The sequence below is a fragment of the Rhinatrema bivittatum genome, chromosome 8 (assembly GCF_901001135.1).
Source record: "Rhinatrema bivittatum chromosome 8, aRhiBiv1.1, whole genome shotgun sequence".
Lineage (NCBI taxonomy): Eukaryota > Metazoa > Chordata > Amphibia > Gymnophiona > Rhinatrematidae > Rhinatrema > Rhinatrema bivittatum.
In genome coordinates this window covers 132,739,965-132,760,297 of record NC_042622.1, presented here as the reverse complement: position 1 = coordinate 132,760,297, position 20,333 = coordinate 132,739,965, and the positions used below count along the sequence as shown (strand labels likewise).

Below are 20,333 nucleotides of genomic sequence, written 5' to 3'. Positions count from 1 at the left end.
TAGAATCAGTTATGTTGCATTTATACCCCACCTTTTCAAACCAGAAGAATTGCTCAAAGTGGCTTACAACAGATTTAAAATACAATTCACCTAAGACAAGCAGGATGGTAGTCCTCACATGTGGGTGACATCATCCGATGGAGCCCAGCACGGAAAACTTATCTCAAAGTTTCTAGAAACTTTGGCACACTGAGCATGCCCAGCATGCCACTATCCACGCGTCCACGTGGGGTCTGCCTTCAGTCCTTTCTTTTCTGTGGAGCTGCTGTCTCGCGGAGGTGGAGCTCGTGCTCTTTTTCTCGGGAAGCTTCTTAAAAAGTGAGTTTTTTTGCTTTTTTTCTTCCTGTGCTGGGTCTTTCTCTGGTTTCCACATCCTTTTCGGTCGGTGAGTACTTTTTCGAGCTACTCCCATGTCCGCCGGTCATTGTGCGTTTTGCGGTCCCCGGTGAACCTCATGGCGGCCTCGGGTTTCCATCGGTGCCCCCAATGCCCCTGGATTATGACCCTGACAGATCCACATGATGTGTGCATCCTCTGCCTGGGGGGCATCACACGATGTTCGGTGCTGCAAATTGTGTGCTCAAATGATCCCTAATGGCCGTCAGGCCAGGCTGGACAAGATGGAGACGGTTTTTGGTTCGGAAAAATGTGACCCTTCCACTCTGGCATCGATGTCATTGACGCCCAAGGACCGAGGGGAACTGTGCATCCTTGATCCCTCGGTGACCACGCCTCCCCCGAGGCCTTCGGAGGGAAAAAGACTCCGGGGATCACCCAGCCTGTCTCCTCCAGGTCGCGTACTTCAGGATTGGCCTTGGCACCGGGGAAAGACTGGTCCGACCAGCGTGGGAGGTCTTGGAAGCACCATCATCCGTATCCGTCTGCACATGGTGCTGGGCTCAGGCTGGCTTGCCCCCTAAATAGCCACGACAAGAGGAGGCACAATCCTTCCTTGATGCCGGTGGCCTGAAGCCCATTCATATCTGTTCCGGTGCCAGACGTCAACCCTCCTCGGTGCCCCTGAGAAGGAGTTAGCCTCTCCTCTCCCCTCTCAGCCTGCCCTTTCATTGGAGGCATTTTGAGGCGGAGTTTGAATGTCAGGTGTGCTTGGCGGTGTGACGTGCTTTGCACGACAGGGAGCCGTTGCTCCCACCAACTGGGCTGGTGCCTTCCCCGATGCCTGTGCTGACACCGACACCCTCGAGGCCGGTGCCCACACCTATGGCAGCACCTGTGCCGATGCTGCCTATGGTGCCAGGGCCGGAGCCATTGCTGGACTGTCTTGACGTCATCCTCGGTGTCCTCCCAATCCAGTTACTGCCTTGGTGGGCCTTCGGGCACCGAAACACAAGGCGTCCGAGCTGGTCCTTGTGGGGGACTCCTCCTCCTCTGAGGGCCTGTCGATGCTCTCTGTGCTGCGGGGTCCCCTTGTCCCCCGCCCAGCGCTTCAAAGGCCGGGGCCTTCAGGTTCCTCGATGCCCTGGGTCCCTTGGTGCCCCTTCCCAGGGATGCGCCCAGTCCTCCCTGGCCCCCATCTCCGGGGGCTGAGGTGAGCCTGAGGGCGCGTACGACCCCTGGGGGAGGACACCACTGATGCTTCATCGATGAATTCCGATGGTCTTCCATGGATCCTTCCCCCTCAGAGGAGTGCTGCCATTCTCTGCTGGATGACTTGACCTTCACAGAGTTCGTCTGGGCGATGGCTGAAACCATTCTCTTCCAAATTATGATGGAGGAAGATGCCTGCCATAAGATGCTGGAGATTCTCCAGTTCGTGGATGCCCCAAAGGAGCTTGTGGCGATGCTTGTTCATGAGATCTTCAGAGAGCTGCTTCTTCGGCTCTGGGAGCACTCCTCTCTGTGGCCCCGCTAAATCAGAAGGCAGATGGGGTGTATATCGTACAGCAGGCCGTAGGGTTTGAGAAGTGCCAACTCCCCCAACAGTCAGTGGTAGTTGAATCTGCGCTAAAGAAGGCAAAGAGGTCAAAGACCCATGCCTCAACTCCTCCTGGCAAGGCCAACAGAGCATGGGTTGCTGTAGGTCGGAGAGTGTTTCAGGGCTCCATCCTGGTGGCCTGTATCGCCTCCTACCTTTTGTGTATGACCCAATATATCCATAATTTCTGGAAGCAAGTCCAGGAATTTGTGGATGGCCTGGCACAGCAGCTACAGGAGGCCCTTATGGTGCTTGTCCAGCAGGGCCTGGAGTGTGGGAAGCACGAAGTGCGTGTTATCTATGACATCTTTGAGAAGGCGGGCCGAGTTGCAGCGGCTGGCATTTCTGCATGGCATCTCGCCTGGCTTCTTGCCTCAGACCTTCGTCCAGAGGTACAGGACCAGCTAGCTGATGACTTATACCGGGGATAACCTGTTTGGTAACAAGGTCAAGGAGTTGGTCGCACAGCTGAAGGATCACCATGAGACCCTCTAGCAGTTATTGGCTGGTGCCTTAGCTTCGCCAGCGTCTTCTAAGATGTCCTCCTGGCCAAGGTCGCGGAGGCCCTTCTACAGACCGTGGACACACTACCCTCCTGCCCCTCGCTCTTGGCCACAACAGACCAGCACCAGGGGCAGATTTCAGCAACAGCGGAGCCCTAGGCCTCAGCGCCCCAGGTTAGCCCCGCTACGGGGTTTTGACTGGATGCGAGGGAGCATAAGCCAGTTGCTGCTTTTGGTACTGGAGGACCCACCAGTTGGGGGCAGGCTCTGTTTCTTTGCGGACTGGTAGCTGGCCATGATTTCGGATGAGTGGGTCTTGTCCATCATCCGTCACAGCTACAAGTTGAATCTCGTGGCTGTTCCGCTGGATGCTTCCCCGTTCCCACAGTGGGGTCCCGTCTCGCACCCAGAAGTGCTTCGAGGGGAACTCTCTGCCTTTCTAACAGCCAGAGCAGTGGAATCTGTCCCTCAGGAGCAGCAGGGACGGAGGTTTTACTCCCGTTATTTTCTAATTCCAAAGAAAACAGAAGACCTTCGTCCCATCCTCAATTTGCGAGCCTTGAACTGATTTCTCAAGAAAGAAAGGTTCAAGATGGTATCCTTGGGCACCTTGATTCCCCTCTTACAAAGAGGGGACTGGCTTTGATCCCTCAACCTAAAAGATGCATATACCCACATCGAAATCCTCCCTAGTCACAGGAAGTATCTTCGCTTTGTGGTGGGTTGTCAACATTTTCAGTACCACGTGCTCTCATTTGGCCTGGCCTCCATGCCCCGGGATCTTCACGAAGTGTTTGGCCATGGTGGGTACCTATCTGCGGCAGCTGAGAATCCAGGTCTTTCCATTTCTGGATAACTGGTTAATAAAGAGCAGCACGCAAGCAGGGGCATCATGATTTCTACGCTGGACCATTCGGGTGTTGGAATACCTGGGGTTTCTAATCATCTACCCAAAATCCATCTCTTTCCATCATCATGGCTGGATTTCATGGAGTGCATGTTGGATGCGACATAGGTGAAGGCCTTTTTGCCCCGCATCAGGGCACATGCGCTGCTATCCCTGGTGAAGTAGGTCCAACACTGCCAGCAGGTCTCTCTGCGATGTATGATGCAGCTTCTGGGGCCAATGTCAGCCTGTTTTCCTGCCTGCATATGCGTCGAGCCCAGTGGACCCTATGCTCCCAATAGCGGCAGGCCATCTTCAGGCCACCTTCAGGTCTGCATCCAGGTTTCCTCCTCTCTTAGGGCTTCCCTAGCTTGGTGGAGGTCCCCATCTAGTCTGGAGCAGGGAGTGCCTTTTCAGGCTCCCCCTTACCAGGTTGTACTTACCACAGATGCGACCCGGCTAGGCTGCCCATATAGAGGGCCTCTGCACCCAAGGTCTGTGGACCGCTCAAGAAGCTCATTGTCAGATAGACTTCTCAGGAAACTCACCCACCACCCTGCAGAGTTGGGTTCTCCTTTTTTGTTCTTTTATTTTTTCGTGATCTACTTAAGAGACTGAAGAGACACCCCGAGTGGACACGAGAATAGTGGCATGCTGGGCATGTTCAGCGTGCCAATCAAAGTTTCTAGAAACTTTGGCATAAGTTTTCCATGCCGAGCTCCATTGGATGATGTCACCCACACGTGAGGACTAACATCCTGCTGTCCTAGGAAAACACCTGTTACAGGTAAGCAACTTCGCTTTCCTAAAATACAATTCCTACCCAATTCATATTCAGTAACAATTAAACAGTACAAAATGTTATCAGATACAATGTACATCCATATCTCCACACAAGGAGTTGTATAGTAACAAACTGGAAAAGAGCATAAGAACATAAGACTTGCCATACTGGGTCAGACCAAAGGTCTATCAAGCCCAGTATCTTGTTTCCAACAGTGGCCAATCCAGATCACAGTTACCTGGCAGGATCCCAAGTATAGATAGATTTTATGCTGCTTATCCCAGGGATAAGCAGTGGAGTTTCCCAAGTCCACCTTAATAATTGTTTATGGACTTTTCCTCCAGGATCTTGTCTAAAACTTTTTTAAACACAGCTATACTAATAGCTTTCACCACATCCTCTGGCAATGAATTCCAGAGCTTAATTATGCATTGAATAAAATAATATTTTCTCTTATTAGTTTTAAATGTATCACCTAGAGAGATCACGTTGCGTGGTGAGAGCATGAGGATGCAAGCCTTGTTAGCTCCAGCGCCCCACTCCCTATATTGAGCCACATCTGCTCTCTTTGCTTACAGTCACTACTGAAAATAATCTCAGCGATACAGCACTAACTCAACGAATTATAGGCTGGAGCTCTTTTTTGCGGATTTGGTGGCGAAAATGCTCAAACCAAGCTTAAACCTGGGATAAGCAAAATGGCAGGCGGCCTGAGCGATCCGCCGTCTCCCGTGTCGGATGGGGAGACGCAAGCGAGACCAACCCACCTCTTAAATGCTATGGATGCAAAATTAGATAAAATACGTGCTTGCTTCGATGATTTACAAGCGTTATTGGCTGATAATTCTTGCTGCCTGGTCGATGTGGAGACTCACCTCACCGGAGTAGACGAACAAGTGCAGACCTTAGAGCAGGAGGTGGAGGCTTTAAAGTCAGACGTGGCGAAAACAGACCTGAAAATGGAAGACCTCGAGAATTGCTCACGCAGGAATAATCTGTGTTTTATTGGCATTCCTGAAGCAGTGGGCAATCATGACCTGCGGGGCGCATTGGAAATGTGGATGCAAGCAGAGCTCAATTTCACCACGATCCCTGAAAATCTCACGATAGAGCGGGCATACCACATGGAGTTGCACAGCAGAGCCCAGGGAAGGTCCAGACCTGTCATTGCATGCTTCTTAAATTTTAAGCATAAAGAGGAAGTGCTAAGGCAGTATCATCAGAAAAGAGCACTGGTATATAAAGGTCTTTCCGTGCTAATTTTTGCAGATTACTCAGCAGCAATTTCGGCTAAGAGAAAAGTTTTTGCCTCTATTTGTTCTCAACTAGTTCAGCACCCTGTGCCCTTTGTGCTGCAGTTTCCTGCACGGCTGCAAGTTACTTATAATGTAAACCACCTCTTTGAATCAGCGCAAGAGGCAGAAGACTTCTTTCATTTATGCCTGAGCCCACTTTTGTCTTTGGACAGCAGTTGCGAGGCTACTATGCAACTCATGTTTGGCTTAAACTATACCATAAATCATGTGTTCCCCACCTCTTCAACCTTTATTATACTTAATCAAATTCACCCAAAAAAATATATTGAAAGTAGGGAAAGGAAGGTTTCATACACCCACCGCAACTTGCTACTCCGTAGCCTTGTATGCAGTGTTTTCAAATTGTTGTAATCATGAACCTACATTCCTCCTACCCGATTTTATTAAATTTTTTTATTAAAATCAAAAAAATCATTTTTTTACTATTTTTCAAAAGATTGTGTGCACAAACCCTTTCCGATGTCAACCACCTGTAATTTATTAGTAACACTCCTGATCTCAATGACGATATTAATTTTCTTGGAAATCCCCTATGTATAACATTGCTTCATGGTTCATTCTAAACGGCAATGAGCGTACCGACAGGAAGGAGAAAGACGACAAACTCCCTTGAAGAAGATAATCTATGGTTATCGAAACATGGCCATGTCGGGAGACATTAACCAAGCAAGCTAAGTAGATCGGGAATGCATTGAGTAACAACAGCGTTGAAAATGTTCAATAACAAATCAGTATGAATTATTGGGGATACCGAAGTGGGAGATATTAGTTGAATAGATCGGGAATGCATCGAGCTACAATGGCGTGGAAAACATCAAATAATAAAATAGAATGAAGGATCGGGGATATGAGAGACGCCGAAGTTAGCAGATATAACTGTTGTGAACAGTAATTAAGTGAATCTATGAAGGAGACACATAACCCAAGGGTGTATACATAAACATTGGAAGTATAAGTTTTCAAAAAAAATAATTGTGGTGCACTTTGTGAAAACCTGTTTAAAAACCGGTAAATTTGTCAACCTGAATGAGAGCCAGTGGCGATTTTGGACTTTACAAAGTGGCGCAAGATATTCGTAGTCATAAAGAAGTTTAGATAATAAGACATTGTCATGACCTGCGGGGCGCGTTGGAAATGTGGTTGCAAGCAGAGCTCAATTTCACCATGATCCCTGAAAATCTCACGATAGAGCGGGCATACCACATGGAGTTGCGACATACCACATGGAGTTGCGACAACAGGAAGTGTATTCAAGCACAGTCATTGGAGTGTCGTAACATAGAAGTATTTGACCTCTGTATTTGTTACCGCTTTTGAAGTCAAAGTTTATTATCAGCATTTCGCTGTATAGTATATGAAGTTCAAAGATAAAGCCCAGGGGGGGACAACACAAAAAGTGATAGAAACACTGTGAATACCTAGAGACATTTGAGCATCGAATGAAGCAATGTTATATATAGGGGATTTCCAAGAAAATTAATATCGTCATTGAGATCAGGAGTGTTACTAATAAATTACAGGTAGTTGACATCGGGAAGGGTTTGTGCACACAATCTTTTGAAAAATACTAAAAAAATGATTTTTTGATTTTAATAAAAAAATTTAATAAAATCAGGTAGGAGGAAGGTAGGTTCACGATTACAACAATTTGAAAACTCTGCATACAAGGCTACGGAGTAGCAAGTTGCGGTGGGTGTATGAAACCTTCCTTTCCATATATTTTTTTGGATGAATTTGATTAAGTATAATAAAGGTTGAAGAGGTGGGGAACACATGATTTATGGTAATTGTCACAACAGTCCCTACCACTAGCGGGGAGAGAGATTAGTTTGGCTTAAACTATGGCCATCTGCTGTGGAAGAACTTGAGTTGTTTTTTTTTCCCCTCACTTGTGACTAGAAGTACTCTTTGAGTCAGTTTTATTATATTTCTCAAGGTGTACGTTTTTGTTTCTCTCCAGTGTTATACAATTCTAAGCTGGTTAACTTTCTATTGTGATTGTTCTTATTGTTCATATAGGGGAGGGCGGTGCCCCAAGACATGCATATCACGTTATCTCCAGCTCGATTTTCAGCAATTTATGGTGTCATGATTAACACCTTACGGTATCACCAAAGATGTTTGTATGGGGGGGGGGGAACGGGGCAACTCTGGCTCTGAATGAGGATTTGATTATACATATAGGAAGTTAGGGCCTAGGCTGGGGCCTCTGACTGGTTTATGTATTTCTCCTAGCAGGATGGTTGGAGCCCGGCGCGGAAAACTTTTGTCAAAGTTTCTAGAAGCTTTGACCAGCAGACTGAGCATGCCCAGCCTGCTATTATCCGCATGTCCACGCGAGGTCCCCCTTCACTCTCTTCTTTTCCGCGGTGCAGTTGCCTCACGGTCTGTGGAGCTCTTCCTTTTCTCCACTTTTGCCTCAATAATCTCGAGTTTTTTAAGTCCATTCCTCGTCTGGTCTGCCTTAGAGGTCAGTGCCACCTCGGTATGGTGGGTCTTTTTCCACCATTTTTTCCATCTTTGTAGTCTATTCCTGACTCCTCACCTCATGGTGTCCATTGGTCATCAACCTCACGTCGGGCATTTTTCATGGCATCTGGTTTTTGTCGGTGCCCCCAGTGCCCACAGACCAAATCCGTCACGGATCCACATAAGGTTTGCATCCTCTGCCTGGGGGTGCCGTCTGCGCGACCAGATGACACCCAAAGGGTGTTGGGCATACCTCGATAAAATGAAGAAACTTTTCAGGACTCTGAAGTCCTCCACGCCTGTGTCGGTCCCTTCGATGCCTAGAGATTGCGGGGAGCCATCCAACCCGCTTCCCCTCGCAGTCCCTCTAACCAGTACCTCCAAGGGTCAGGGAGAGGGAGATCGATCCTTGATGATCTCCCCGCTCTCCTGGACCTCGGGGTCATCAGCTTCCTCAGCGCTGGGGAAAGACCGGGCCGAGCACCGGAAACGATCCCACAAGCATCGACACCAGTCACTGACGGTGCACGACTCCAGTTCTGGAGCGGCATCGGCCCCTGCCAAGCCACCATCAAAGCGGCTCTGGCTATCGGAGGCCCCATCCTCCGTTAGCCCGAGGCGTTCAACACCAACACTGGTGCAGGGCACCGTGTCACCTCAGAGACCCGAGGAAGAGACGGTGATGCCTCATCCCCCTCCATCAGTCCTGGCCACCCCGGACTTCCAGGAGGAGTTGGACTGCAGGGTGCAGTTGGCGGTGCTCAAATTGCTGCAAAGCGTTGTGCTGCCAGTGCCACCGGCCCCCCTACCGGTGCCCGAGCCTTTGCCATTGATGTTGGCACCACTGCTGGAGCATCTGGACGTACTTCTAGGTGACCTACCGATGCAACCAGTGCCTGAGGGGCCCTCAATGCTGCATTGGCCACCGATGCCCTCCACCGAAGTGATCCCGATCGTCTGGTCCTCCGAGTAGGAAGATACGACTGGTACTGTGTACCCTCGCCCACGGTTCCCCAAACCCTTGCCAGATCCCTCTGGCTTGCCACAGCCTCTGATCCCTTCCATGCTGGGAGAAACATCGGTGCCATCTGTGCCCTTAAGGCCTCCGAAGCCCTCTGAGCCCAGGGCTGATGCCCCTCGTGTCCTGGTTCCAGTGAGGAAGAGGGGCCCTATGACCCCTGAGGTGACAAATCCACAGACTCGTCCTCGGATTACTCCGACTAACCCCTTTTGGAGCCCTCTCCTCCGGAGAGCGGTGCCAGTCACCACCTGAGGACTTGTCTTTTGCGGTGTTTGTCAGGGCTATGGCCTAGGCCATGCCCTTTCAGCTCCTTACGGAAGAGGATATGAGTCATAAGATGCTGGAAGTTCTCCAGTTCATAGACGCTCCTAAGGAGATTGTGGTGGTTCCAATCCATGATATTTTCAAAGAACTCCTCCTCCGCATGTGGGAGCACCCCATTTCAATCTCCCCCATTAACAGGAAGGCCGATACCACCTACTTGGTGCAACAGGCTGTGGGGTTTGATAGGAGACAGCTCCTCCACCAGTCAGTGGTCGTGGAGTCCACTTCAAAAAGGCCTGGTGTTCCCATACCCATGCCTCTGCTCCTCTGGGACGTGAGTATAGGGAGCTGGATGCCCTGGGAAGGAAGATCTTCCAAGGTGCCATGCTGGTTGCCCGCATCACCGCCTACCAAGTTTATCTGACCCAGTATAACCGCAGTCTCTGGAAAAAAGACTTTGGGAAGGGGTCTTCCCCAGCAACAGCAGGAAGCCCTTGCCGCCATTGCCTCACTGGGTCTGGAGGCGGGAAAACATGAAGTGCTTTCCATCTACGATATTTTTGAGATGGCAGCCCACTTAGCCACCTTGGGCATCTGCGCCAAAAGAATGGCTTGGCTCTGGGTTTCTGATCTCCATCCAGAGGGCCAGGACAGGCTTGTTGACCTCTCCTGTACAGGTGAGAACCTGTTCGGGGATAAGGTCTGGGATGCGGTGGCGAAACTGAAAGACCATCATGATACCCTTCAGCAGCTGTCTGCTAGTGCCTTGGAAGGACCATCCTCAACTAGGAAATCCTCCAGGCCAGGTTCTCAAAAGCCCTTTTATCAGTAGAGGAAATATTATCCTCCAGCTGCTCGGACTTGCCTGCCTTGCACCAGTTCCAGGGATTGTCCCCGCCAACAGTGGGTGCCTAGACCACAACCAGCTCCCCAGCAAGTCCCGGCCACGGGTTTTTGACTGGAGACGAGGGAGCGCAAGTCAGGCTGTATCCCTGACATTCGATCCCCCATTCTCCTAAGCTTCGCCTGTCACTGGAAAGAGAGAACATTGGACTGCTGGGTCCTCTCCATTGTTCGCCAGGGATACTGTCTGCACTTCAGCTGGCCCCCAGGGATCTCTTCCTCATGTCCATCGTGGGGGTCATCCTTGAAATGGAACTCTCCGCCCTTCTTGCTGCGGGTACGGTGGAACCGGTCCCCCGCCATCAGCAGGCCAAGGGTTCTACTCGAGGTATTTCCTCATTCCAAAAAGGAATGGCGGCTTGCGCCCCATTCTCAACCTCAGGGCGTTGGACAAGTTTCTCATAAGAGAAAAATTCAAGATGGTCTCTCTGGGCACGCTAATCCCACTCCTCCGAAAGGGAGACTGGCTTTGTTCCCTTGATCTCAAGGAGGCGTACGCACACATTGCAATTGTCCCAAACCACCGGAAGTACCTCTGCTTTGTGGTGGGGAGTGCACGTTACCAGTACAAAGTGCTGCCCTTTGGGCTGGCATCGGCCCCCTGCGTCTTCACCCAATGCTTAGTGGTGGTGGCCGCCCTCCTCATACTCTGTCCATGTGTTTCCATACCTGGACGACTGGCTAGTCAGGAGCGACTCTTCCTCCGGTGCCTTGCAAGCTCTGTCCTTGACGGTGTAGTCCTTGCAGACTGGGGTTCGTTATAAACTTCCCCTCAGCTGGACTTCATAGGCGCTAGGTTGGACATGGCCCAAGCAAAAGCTTTTCTGCCCAGGGATCAGGCGATGCCCTTGCCTTGCTAGCTACCCTCTTCCGTGACAGCCGGAGGGTGCCAGCCTGCCTTCTGCTCCGCCTGTTGGGCCATATTGTGGCCTCCATCCATGTGACTCCCTTGGCCCGCCTCTACATGAGTAGCCCTCAGTGGGCCTTGCAGTCCCAGTGGCGGCAGGCATCTCAGGATCTGGAGGCTTCGGTCACTGTCACGGACCCTCTGAAGATCTCTGGCCTGGTGGAAAGAACTTTCCAACCTCGAACAAGGACTTCCCTTCCAGCACGCTCCGCCCCAGATGACTTTCACCACTGATACTTCCCCCCAGGGATGGGGAGCCCACACGAATGGCCTCCGCATGTAAGACCTCTGACCGTCGCCGAAGCCTGCTGTCAGATAAACCTTCTGGAGCTTCAGACAAATCAGTACACTTTGTGGGCGTTTAGATTTCAGTTGTCGTCCATGAAAGTTCTGATCCGGACGGACAACAGGTCGCGATGTACATCAACAAACAGGGCGGCACGGGCTTGTTCCTCCTCTGCCAAGAAGCGGTGCAGGTCTGGAACTAGGCCCTCTCCCAAGGGATATATCTGCGAGCGTCCTACCTGCCAGGTCACCTCAAGGTGCTGGCGGACCGCCTCAGCCGGTCCTTCCAACCACACGAGTGGTCTCTCAACCCAGCGGTGGCAGTTGATCTTTACCGCCGATGGGGTACACCAGATGTGGACCTATTTATCTCCCCTCTCAACCACAATGTGAGCTGGTCTGCTCCCTAGTAGCGGGAAACGACCATCCAGCCTGTGATGCCTTCTCCCTTCACTGGGGGCAGGGCCTCCTGTATGCGTACTCCCTTGTACCGCTCTTCTCGAAGACTGTTGAAATTTCAGCAGGACAGGGGGACCATGATACTCATACCTTCTTGGCCTCAACAGGTTTGCTTCCCACTTCTGCAGTACCTGTCAGTGCGAGCACCCATCCGGCTGAGGATGGCACCGACCTTATATTGCAGAATCAGGGCACCCTGTGCCAGCCGAACCTCCGGGCACTGCCCTCACGGCTTGGATGTTGAGAGCCTAGTTCTCCAGCCGCTGCAGCTCTTGGATTGTGTTTTCTGGGTTCTGGTGGAGTCCCGGAAACCTTCGACCAGGAAGTCCTACAGATCGAAGTGGAAGCGTTATTCCATCTGATGCGGGGGGCATGGATTAGACCTTTTTTCATGCCCTCTCCCCCGACTGCTGGACTACCTATGGCATCTGTCCAAGTCTGGGCTCCAGACCAGTTCTGTCAGGCTGCACCTCGGCGCTGTCTGCGCGTATCATCAAGGTGTTGCTGGCATGCCCGTTTCAGTTCAGCCCCTAGTGGGCCGTTTCATGCGGAGTTTCCTCCAGCTGAAGCCCCCTCTTCGGCCTCCGGTGGGGTCTTGGGACCTCAACATTGTACTGGCAAGACTCATGCAGCCTCCTTTCGAGCTGCTGCAGTTCTGTGACCTGAAGTTCCTCACCTGGAAAGTCATATTTCTGGTGGCGATCACTTCAACTCGTAGAGTCAGTGAGCTTCAAGCTCTGGTTACGTACGCACCATACACAAAGTTCTTCCACGATCATGTGGTATTGCGTACGCATCCTAAGTTTCTGCCCATGGTCGTGACTGATTTCTACCTCAATCAATCCATCATTTTGCCCACCTCATTCCCACCCAGGGGAAAGGGCACTTCACACCTGGACTGTAAAAGGGCTTTAGCGTTCTACCTGGATCGCACGGCTAGCCACAGGCAATCCACCCTTCTCTTTGTGTCCTTTGACTCCAACAGGGTGGGGGTGGGTAAGCAGACTTTGTTCAACTGGATGACAGATTGCATTGCCTTCTACTACGCACAGGCAGGCCTTCAGCTAGCTGGCAGAGTAAAGGCTCACTCTGTACAGGCTATGGCAACATCAGTAGCTCATTTGCGTGTAGTCCCCATCATTGAAATTTGCCGAGCCGCAACCTGGAGTTCTCTTCATACGTTTGCGGCTCACTACTGCCTAGACAGGGATGGCTTTCAGGAAAGTGCCTTTGGTCAGTCCATCCTGCATAATCTGTTCCTGGCTTGAACCCAACTCTCTCTGCTTGTACTTCTTGTGGGAACCAGACCGCCTCCTGTTTACCTACAGTGCCGCAGTTGCGTTATGCCCATTGGCATCTTGTTGAGTTGCTGTTGGCCTCTCTAGATGAATGGGGCATTCTGGAGCTTTGTACTCACCCACATATGAGGACTACTATCCTGCTTGTCCTAGGAGAAAGCACAGTTGCTTACCTGTAACGGGTGTTCTCCTAGGACAGCAGGATGTTAGTCTTCAGGAATCCCGCCCGCCTCCCTACGATGTTGGGTTCACCGTCGGTTTTTGTTTTATTTTTGTCGCTCGTATTTTTGTTATGTTATGAGACTGAAGACGGACCTCGCTTGGATGCATGGATAGTAGCAGGCTGGGCATACTCCCTCTGCTGGTCAACCCGTCTAGAAACTTTGACAAAAGTTTTCCGTGCCAGGCTCTATCGGATGATGTCACCCACATGTGAGGACTAACATCCTGCTGTCCTAGGAGAACACCTGTTACAGGTAAGCTACTGTGCTTTATCCATAGGCAAACCATGTCTTTTCCCAGATAGATGACCTCTAGTAGCTTATGTTGCCTCACTTGGAATGTGTGGGGGGTATTGGTTGTGTAACAAAATGGTACAAAATATTGCAAGCACTAAAGAGATGGAAGACTCAAATTGCAATGCTTCAGGAAACACAGATGCTGTAGAACATGGGAAGCTGCAAAGGCAGTGGGTAGGGAAAGTATTCTCCGCTCAATCCAATTCCTGGAAAGCAGGGGTGGCAATCTTGATAGCCAAAACTGTTTCAGGATATCAAGACCCATTGGGACAATGAGGTTGGTACCTGATAATGGAAGGTTTTCTTCATGGGAAACCTATAGTGTTGCGCAATATATATGCCCCAAATACTTATGAGCACTCCTTTTCATAAATATAGCGAAATTATTACTACCCTATGGGCCTGTGCCTATCTTGCTTTGGGGGGGGGGGTTAATTATGTTACTAATAACTGTTTAGATAGTTTCACAAGAGTAAATCCGGATTCATCGATGGGTAAGGGGGTGAACTATCTTTGTTCTAATCTTGATCTAATTGATGTGTGGCAGACATTCCACCCCTTAGACAAAGAATATACGCACATTTCTCGTGCTCACAACACACAATCTCACATAGATTATATGTTTCTGACTCGTGGAGGCTATTCAGGGGTTGTGGATTCAAAAATTGGTCTGCTCATTATTTCCGACCATGTGCCTGTGTAACTGTTTTAGTTTGATATAAAACAGTTACACCTGTAAGGGTGGATATGGAGGGGTTTCGCCCTGAGGGTGGTTCTTTGATGTGGAGATTCCCCCACTGTCTTTATAAAGATGTGTCTTTTCGAGATTATTTAGTAAAAATGTGGGAATTGTTTTTGGCCAGTAATAGGAGACAACTACGGTATAATAACGTCAAAGGTACCAAAAAAAAGAACATTTTTGGCATCAATGTGATCAGCAATCAAATATAGAAATAAGATGCCACGATTATATTTGGAAAAAATTACAAAATTTTTATTACAAAAACATGTAACTTACATTTAATTACCTGCAACAGAATGAGTTGGGTGAGATGGTCAACTCAAGGAAAGATATTAGTGCAATTTTTAAAGCTTATTATCAAGCCTTATATGTGGCATCTCCTGGTGAGACCCCAGACATTACAGCTTATTTGCAGTCCACTCCATGGCCGCAAGTGACTCCGGAGCAATTACAGTTCTTGAACCAGCCCATCCATTTGCAGGAGTTATTGCAAGTTATTAAAGAAGCAAGGTTATGGAAAGCTCCTGGCCCAGATGGGTTTTCTGCGGAATTTTACAAACTTCTCTCTTTGCATTTATTGCTTCTTCTAGGTAAAATGTTCAAGGACTTAGATGACCTGGGACATTTTCCCCTGGCTCCTAATTGCACCACTATCATAGCTTTACCAAAGTGGGGGAAAGATTTGGCCTTACCTGCATCCTATTGTCCAATTTCCTTGTTGGACTGCACACAGTACTTAAGATGACATTGCACCATGGAGTGATACAGAGGCATTATGATATTCTTTGTTTTATTCTCCATTCCTTTCCTAATAATCTCTAGCATTCTATTTGCTTTCTTGGCTGCTGCTGCACACTGAGCAGAAGATTTCAACGTATTATCAACGATGTCGTCTAGATCCTTTTCCTGAACGGTGACTCCTAATGTGGAACTTTGCATTGTGTAGCTATAATTTGAGTTACAGCAATACATTCATAATCAATCAAACAGCAAATGGCACAGAATATAAACAATTAGGACAAATAAAAGCCATAAAATAAATTAAAACATAAAACAAAAGTAAAACAAATAAAAACTTGAAACATGAATTTGTCAAAATTGGAAGGTGTATTAATAAAAAGTGCCTTTTTATTCTAAATTAATTATACTAATTTAGAGACACTGTTGGGATAGAAAAGAAAGGGGACCTAAAGGGAACAGACAAGAAATGGACAAACTTGGTATTCTTAGGTATTTGGCAGGTAATGTTCTTTTAAAGGTAATAGTTCAGATAATAGATTTAATTGCTCATGAACCTTGTTGACATGAATTATGCCTCTTATTTTCAAACAGACCCAAGAAATTACGGTTCCATCCAAAGCAGCTGTATTTTTCTGCCAGGCAAGGGGAACTGCAGAAAGTATTGCTTATGCTAGGTAAGTGGAAAAGACTGGTGTTTCAAAGCTGAATTACTTATTTAAACAGAATAACAGTGAGATGTGAGAGCAGGTTTCTTTATTACATTTAATGGAGCTTTTACTCTACTGTGCTGCAATGGGCAATTCCACTGTGTTTTGAGAAGCAAAGCTTACAGATTTTGATTACAAGCAATGTGGCGTCAGGCTGTGATTGCAGGTATGTTTCATGATAACCACTTTATTTGCATGTATAGAGAAAAGGATCCTGGGGAGGATCCTTTCATAGTACAGTGTGCTTAAAGGTCAGGGATACAAAGTGCCTCCCTTCTTTGATTTTAATCAGACAGTCTATGCTTGGTAATATGTCTGATTTAAAAAGGTGATGATATCATAAAACTGCTGGAAGGCTACAATAAGCGAGATCACATGCATCCAGTTTTATAATGTGTATATTAACAGTGATAAATACCATATTCTGTGATGATGATCCCAGAGCAAAATGCATATATACCATATTTTTCGTTCCATAAGATGCACCTGACCATTAGACGCACCTAGGATTCAGAGCGGGAAAATAAAAAAAAAAAATGATGTGCTAAACCGGCTCTGTTCCCGGGCATCTGTCATATGGTAGGAACACAAGATGGCACCGGCCGTTCATTGCTCCTACCATGTGACAGGGGCCGACCAATGGCACTGGTAGCCCCTGTGACATAGTAAAGGCAAAGGCTATAGGCGCCATTTTGAATACTGGCAGCCGATGGCCCGAGTGCAGGAGATCGCTCTGGATCCCCGCTGGACCACCAGGGATTTTTTGGCAAGTTTTTTGGGGGGGCGGGGGGGGGGGGGTCAGGAGGGTGAGGGGTTGTAGTTAATTAAATTTAAAGGGTTGGGATGGGGAATGGGGACAAAAAAAACATTGGTTGAGGTTAGTTGTGGGGGTTTTTTTTTTAAATATATATTCACTCCATAAGATGCACATTTCCCCCCCACTTTTGGGGGAAAAAAAGTGTGTCTTATGGAGCGAAAAATACGATAAATGCATTTATTGCCACTGAATAATCCTGGTATATTTAATGTGTTCTAATTTACCATATCTCAAGTTACTTGTTTCTTTGTTTAAACAAATGGAGTCGCATAAAAATGGATTCTTTGAAGACAAGCGGTTCACAGAATCACACAAGTGGGTCATGTGAATGCGCTCAGCACTGAAAAGACATATCTTTTAGAGTATTGTAGAAAGACAAAAGCCTTTCAATACACACACATGATAGTCTCCATGCTACAGTGGCCCTGTGGCTACCCTGAAATCTTTTTTGTTCCCTAAGAACATCAACATGTCTTGTGAAAACTGCGACCGCCTTAGAACTTCAGAAGACAATGTTTTAATTCTTTTCTGACTTTCTGCTAAAAGTGCCCCTGATGTTTTAGCATTTTTTTAAATTTTGATTTTTTTTTCTCTGAGTCTATTTAACTGGTCCATGCTTTTTCCTTTGATGCAGTTATTGCCATTGCACTGCCTAGCCAAATGTTTTATAACTTTGAACCATCTCTTCCGAGAAGGAAAATGGGGTCTTTGATTTTGCCTCACTGATTTTTGGACGATGTCTGAAAAGCAGACCAGTTTCTTCAAGTTCTTTCCTGAGTGGAAAGAGAAGGTACTATTTCTGACCATCCTCAAATTTCATTTGGGGATGGTGACCTTCAGAGTGCCATGGAGGATGTCCACACCCCTGTAAGATTCACCCTTGTATTGTCCTCAGCATTTTTTTCACCAAATTGTCCTAACCACAGATACTTCTAACCTGAGCTTGGGAGTTTACCTACAAAGGTCCCTGTTCTCTCCAGGAGAAAAGATTGCACATCAACCTATTGGAGCATTGGTTCCAGCTGAACTGGAATTAAAAGGATGAACTAACTGCCAGTCCAAAAAAAAAAAAATGATTTCACACTTTGAACATCTGAGAACCAGGATTCCAGTTTTGTAGCATGAGCCAAAAAATAGTGTCACGGATAGACAGTTTTGAATGTATGTATCTCCTTAAAGTAATCAGAAGATTTGACATCAAAAACTTCTTTAAAGTCTCAATCATGGTCCAGATATACTCTGACTTTACCACTTTAGGTCTTACTGGTTTATTTAGTCATTTCCTCTGACTACTTTCCCACTGGAGAGACTCCTTCCAATCATTTTCACAGTTAGCTACACTGAATGTCTTTCCCATTCTTGATTTAAAAAATGTGGCTTCTCCCCAGCTGCTATTGATTCTGATTCTGAAGCTTCTGGGCTTAACCATAAAGACCTCCCAAGCAGAGATTGGGCTACTGAAGTGCCTGCTGTGGCTGGCGCTCTTTCTGGTAAATCCTCCATTCAGTGGCGTAGCCAGAATTGATTTTTTGGGTGGGCACAAGGTTAACATGGGTGGGCTGTAGGCATGCAGGTCTACTAGTTGTTTTTTTACTGATAAATAATGCCAAATTATGCAGCATAGCATTCACATCTACGCCTAAGTATGAGGTTTACTTAATGATACAAACATAATTCACGGTGATTTGTGGTACTTTAGCCTTCTTATTATTACGATTTTATACACGGCTCCTACCTGTCCATAAATTTTGAGAGAGCGGTTGTGTTGCTTATATTTAAATTGCTAACATCTAAAAATATAGATATATATTTTTACCTTTGTTGTCTGATCTTTGTATTTTTCTAATCAGTTGGTCCTGGTCTCTTTTTCCCATTTTTTCCCTTATAGCTCATTTCCTAATTCCTTTTCAGTGTCTTTCTTCTATTACTGTCTTCTTCCCTTCCACACACACACACACACACACACACACACACATACACGCTTTCTCTCACAGACTCCCTCTCACAAACTCAAGCTCTCACTCTCATATGCTCTCCCCCCCCTCCAAGCTCACATTCAAGTTCTCACTTTCTCACCCCTCCCCAGGCTTATATTCTTATGCACACACAGACGCACATCCAGGCACCCATTCTCACCCACACACATAAACCCAGACTCCCATTCTCACCCACAAACCCATGCTCCCAGTCTCACCCACACATATTCAAGCTCCCATTCTCATCCATACATATACACATTTAAGGTACTATTCTCACCCACACATACACACATTCAAGCACCCATTCTTATCCACATATTCAAGCTTCCATTCTCACCCACCCACACAAACCCAGGCTCTCATTCTCACCCATATATACACACATTCAAGCTCCCATTCTCACTCACCCACAAACCCAGGCTCCCATTCTCAACCACACATACACACATTCGAGCTCCCATTCACCCACATATTCAAGCTTCCATTCTCACCCACATACACACCCAGGCTCCAGTTTTCACCCACACACACTCCCATTCTCATCCACACATACACATTCAAGCACGTGCACAGCTTCCGCTTTCTCCCCCAGAGCAGGAAGATCAGCTGCCTCTCCTGCTGCCACCGGACTCCTGCTATCTTCCGGCGTCCGAACTTCCTGTCGGGGGGGGGGGGGGGGAGCGGAAGCGCAGCGCACAACGTCCGCTTCCTCCCTCCCCCCCCCAAGCAGGAAGATCGGCGGGCAGTACGGCCCGACTCCCGAAGATAGCAGGAGGCCGGTGGCAGCAGGAGAGGCAGCTGATCTTCCTGCTCTGGGGGAGAAAGCGGAAGCTGTGCGCGGCGCTTCCGCTCCCCCAAACAGGAAGTTCGGCGGGCCGTTTGGTCCGAAGATAGCAGAACGGGTGGCAGCAGGAGAGGCAGCTGATCTTCCTGCTTTGGGGGGAGGAAGCGGAAGCTGCCCGCGGCGCTTCCGCTCCCCCCCCTCAACAGGAAGACCGGTTGGCCATACGGCCGCAGCAGCGCTTCCCCATGTGTGCCGTGATGGGGCGCGAGGCGTGGGTTCTCTTGTTCGCTGTCGCGGGGATGGGATCCCGCGACAGCCTTGCAGTTCCGGTGCCAGTTGGGTGGGCCTGGGTCTAAGTTGGGTGGGCACCTGCCCACCCAGGCCCACCCGTGGCTACGCCACTGCCTCCATTCTGACCACAGCCTTCAACTGCATATCCTATAACTGTTTTAAGGTAGGAGAGGATTACTGCCTTTCCTGAATTTCATGGTGTCTGGAGTTTGCCACTTCTTGGCACTAAAAGGCATTTCTGATTCCAATGTGTTGTTACTATCCCCCTCTAAGGAGACTCTCGAGGCTGCTCTAATCAAACCTATTTATCATGCTAGCCGGGGTTGAAGGGAACTCAGCTGGATAAATTTCCTCTTTCTCTTGACCATCTTAAATGAAGACAAGACTAGCACTCGTGATGAAACCAAGGACAAATAAGAGCTGAATAGTCCCTTGCTGGCACTGTCTTGGCCATTTGAAGCCTACCATCATGCCTTCAGCAATATTATGGGACCTCAACATGATTCCTACTCAGCTGATGAAAACCCTCTTCAGATCTCTAGATTCTTGTGAGCTCAAGAACCTGACTCAGAAGGTTATTTTTTTGGTGGTAATCACTTCAGCCCACAGAGTCCGTGAACTCCAGGCTCTAGTGACTTATCTACCTTATACTAGATTCTCTCATAATAGGTTGGTGTTTTAGATACATCCTCAATTCTTGCCTAAGGTGGCGTCTCATTTCTA

General features: G+C 48.2%; 1 protein-coding gene across 7 annotated transcripts in view; it reads left to right on the top strand.

Moving 5' to 3' along the window:
- Nucleotides 1-20,333, top strand: part of EHMT1 (euchromatic histone lysine methyltransferase 1) — a 441,279-nt gene that overhangs the window by 258,876 nt on the left and 162,070 nt on the right. For all 7 annotated transcript variants that reach the window (XM_029611524.1, XM_029611528.1, XM_029611523.1 and 4 more), the window contains one exon: nucleotides 15,624-15,706. In XM_029611524.1, coding sequence (XP_029467384.1) covers nucleotides 15,624-15,706 — 83 coding nt within the window. The remainder of the gene's footprint in view (nucleotides 1-15,623; nucleotides 15,707-20,333) is intronic.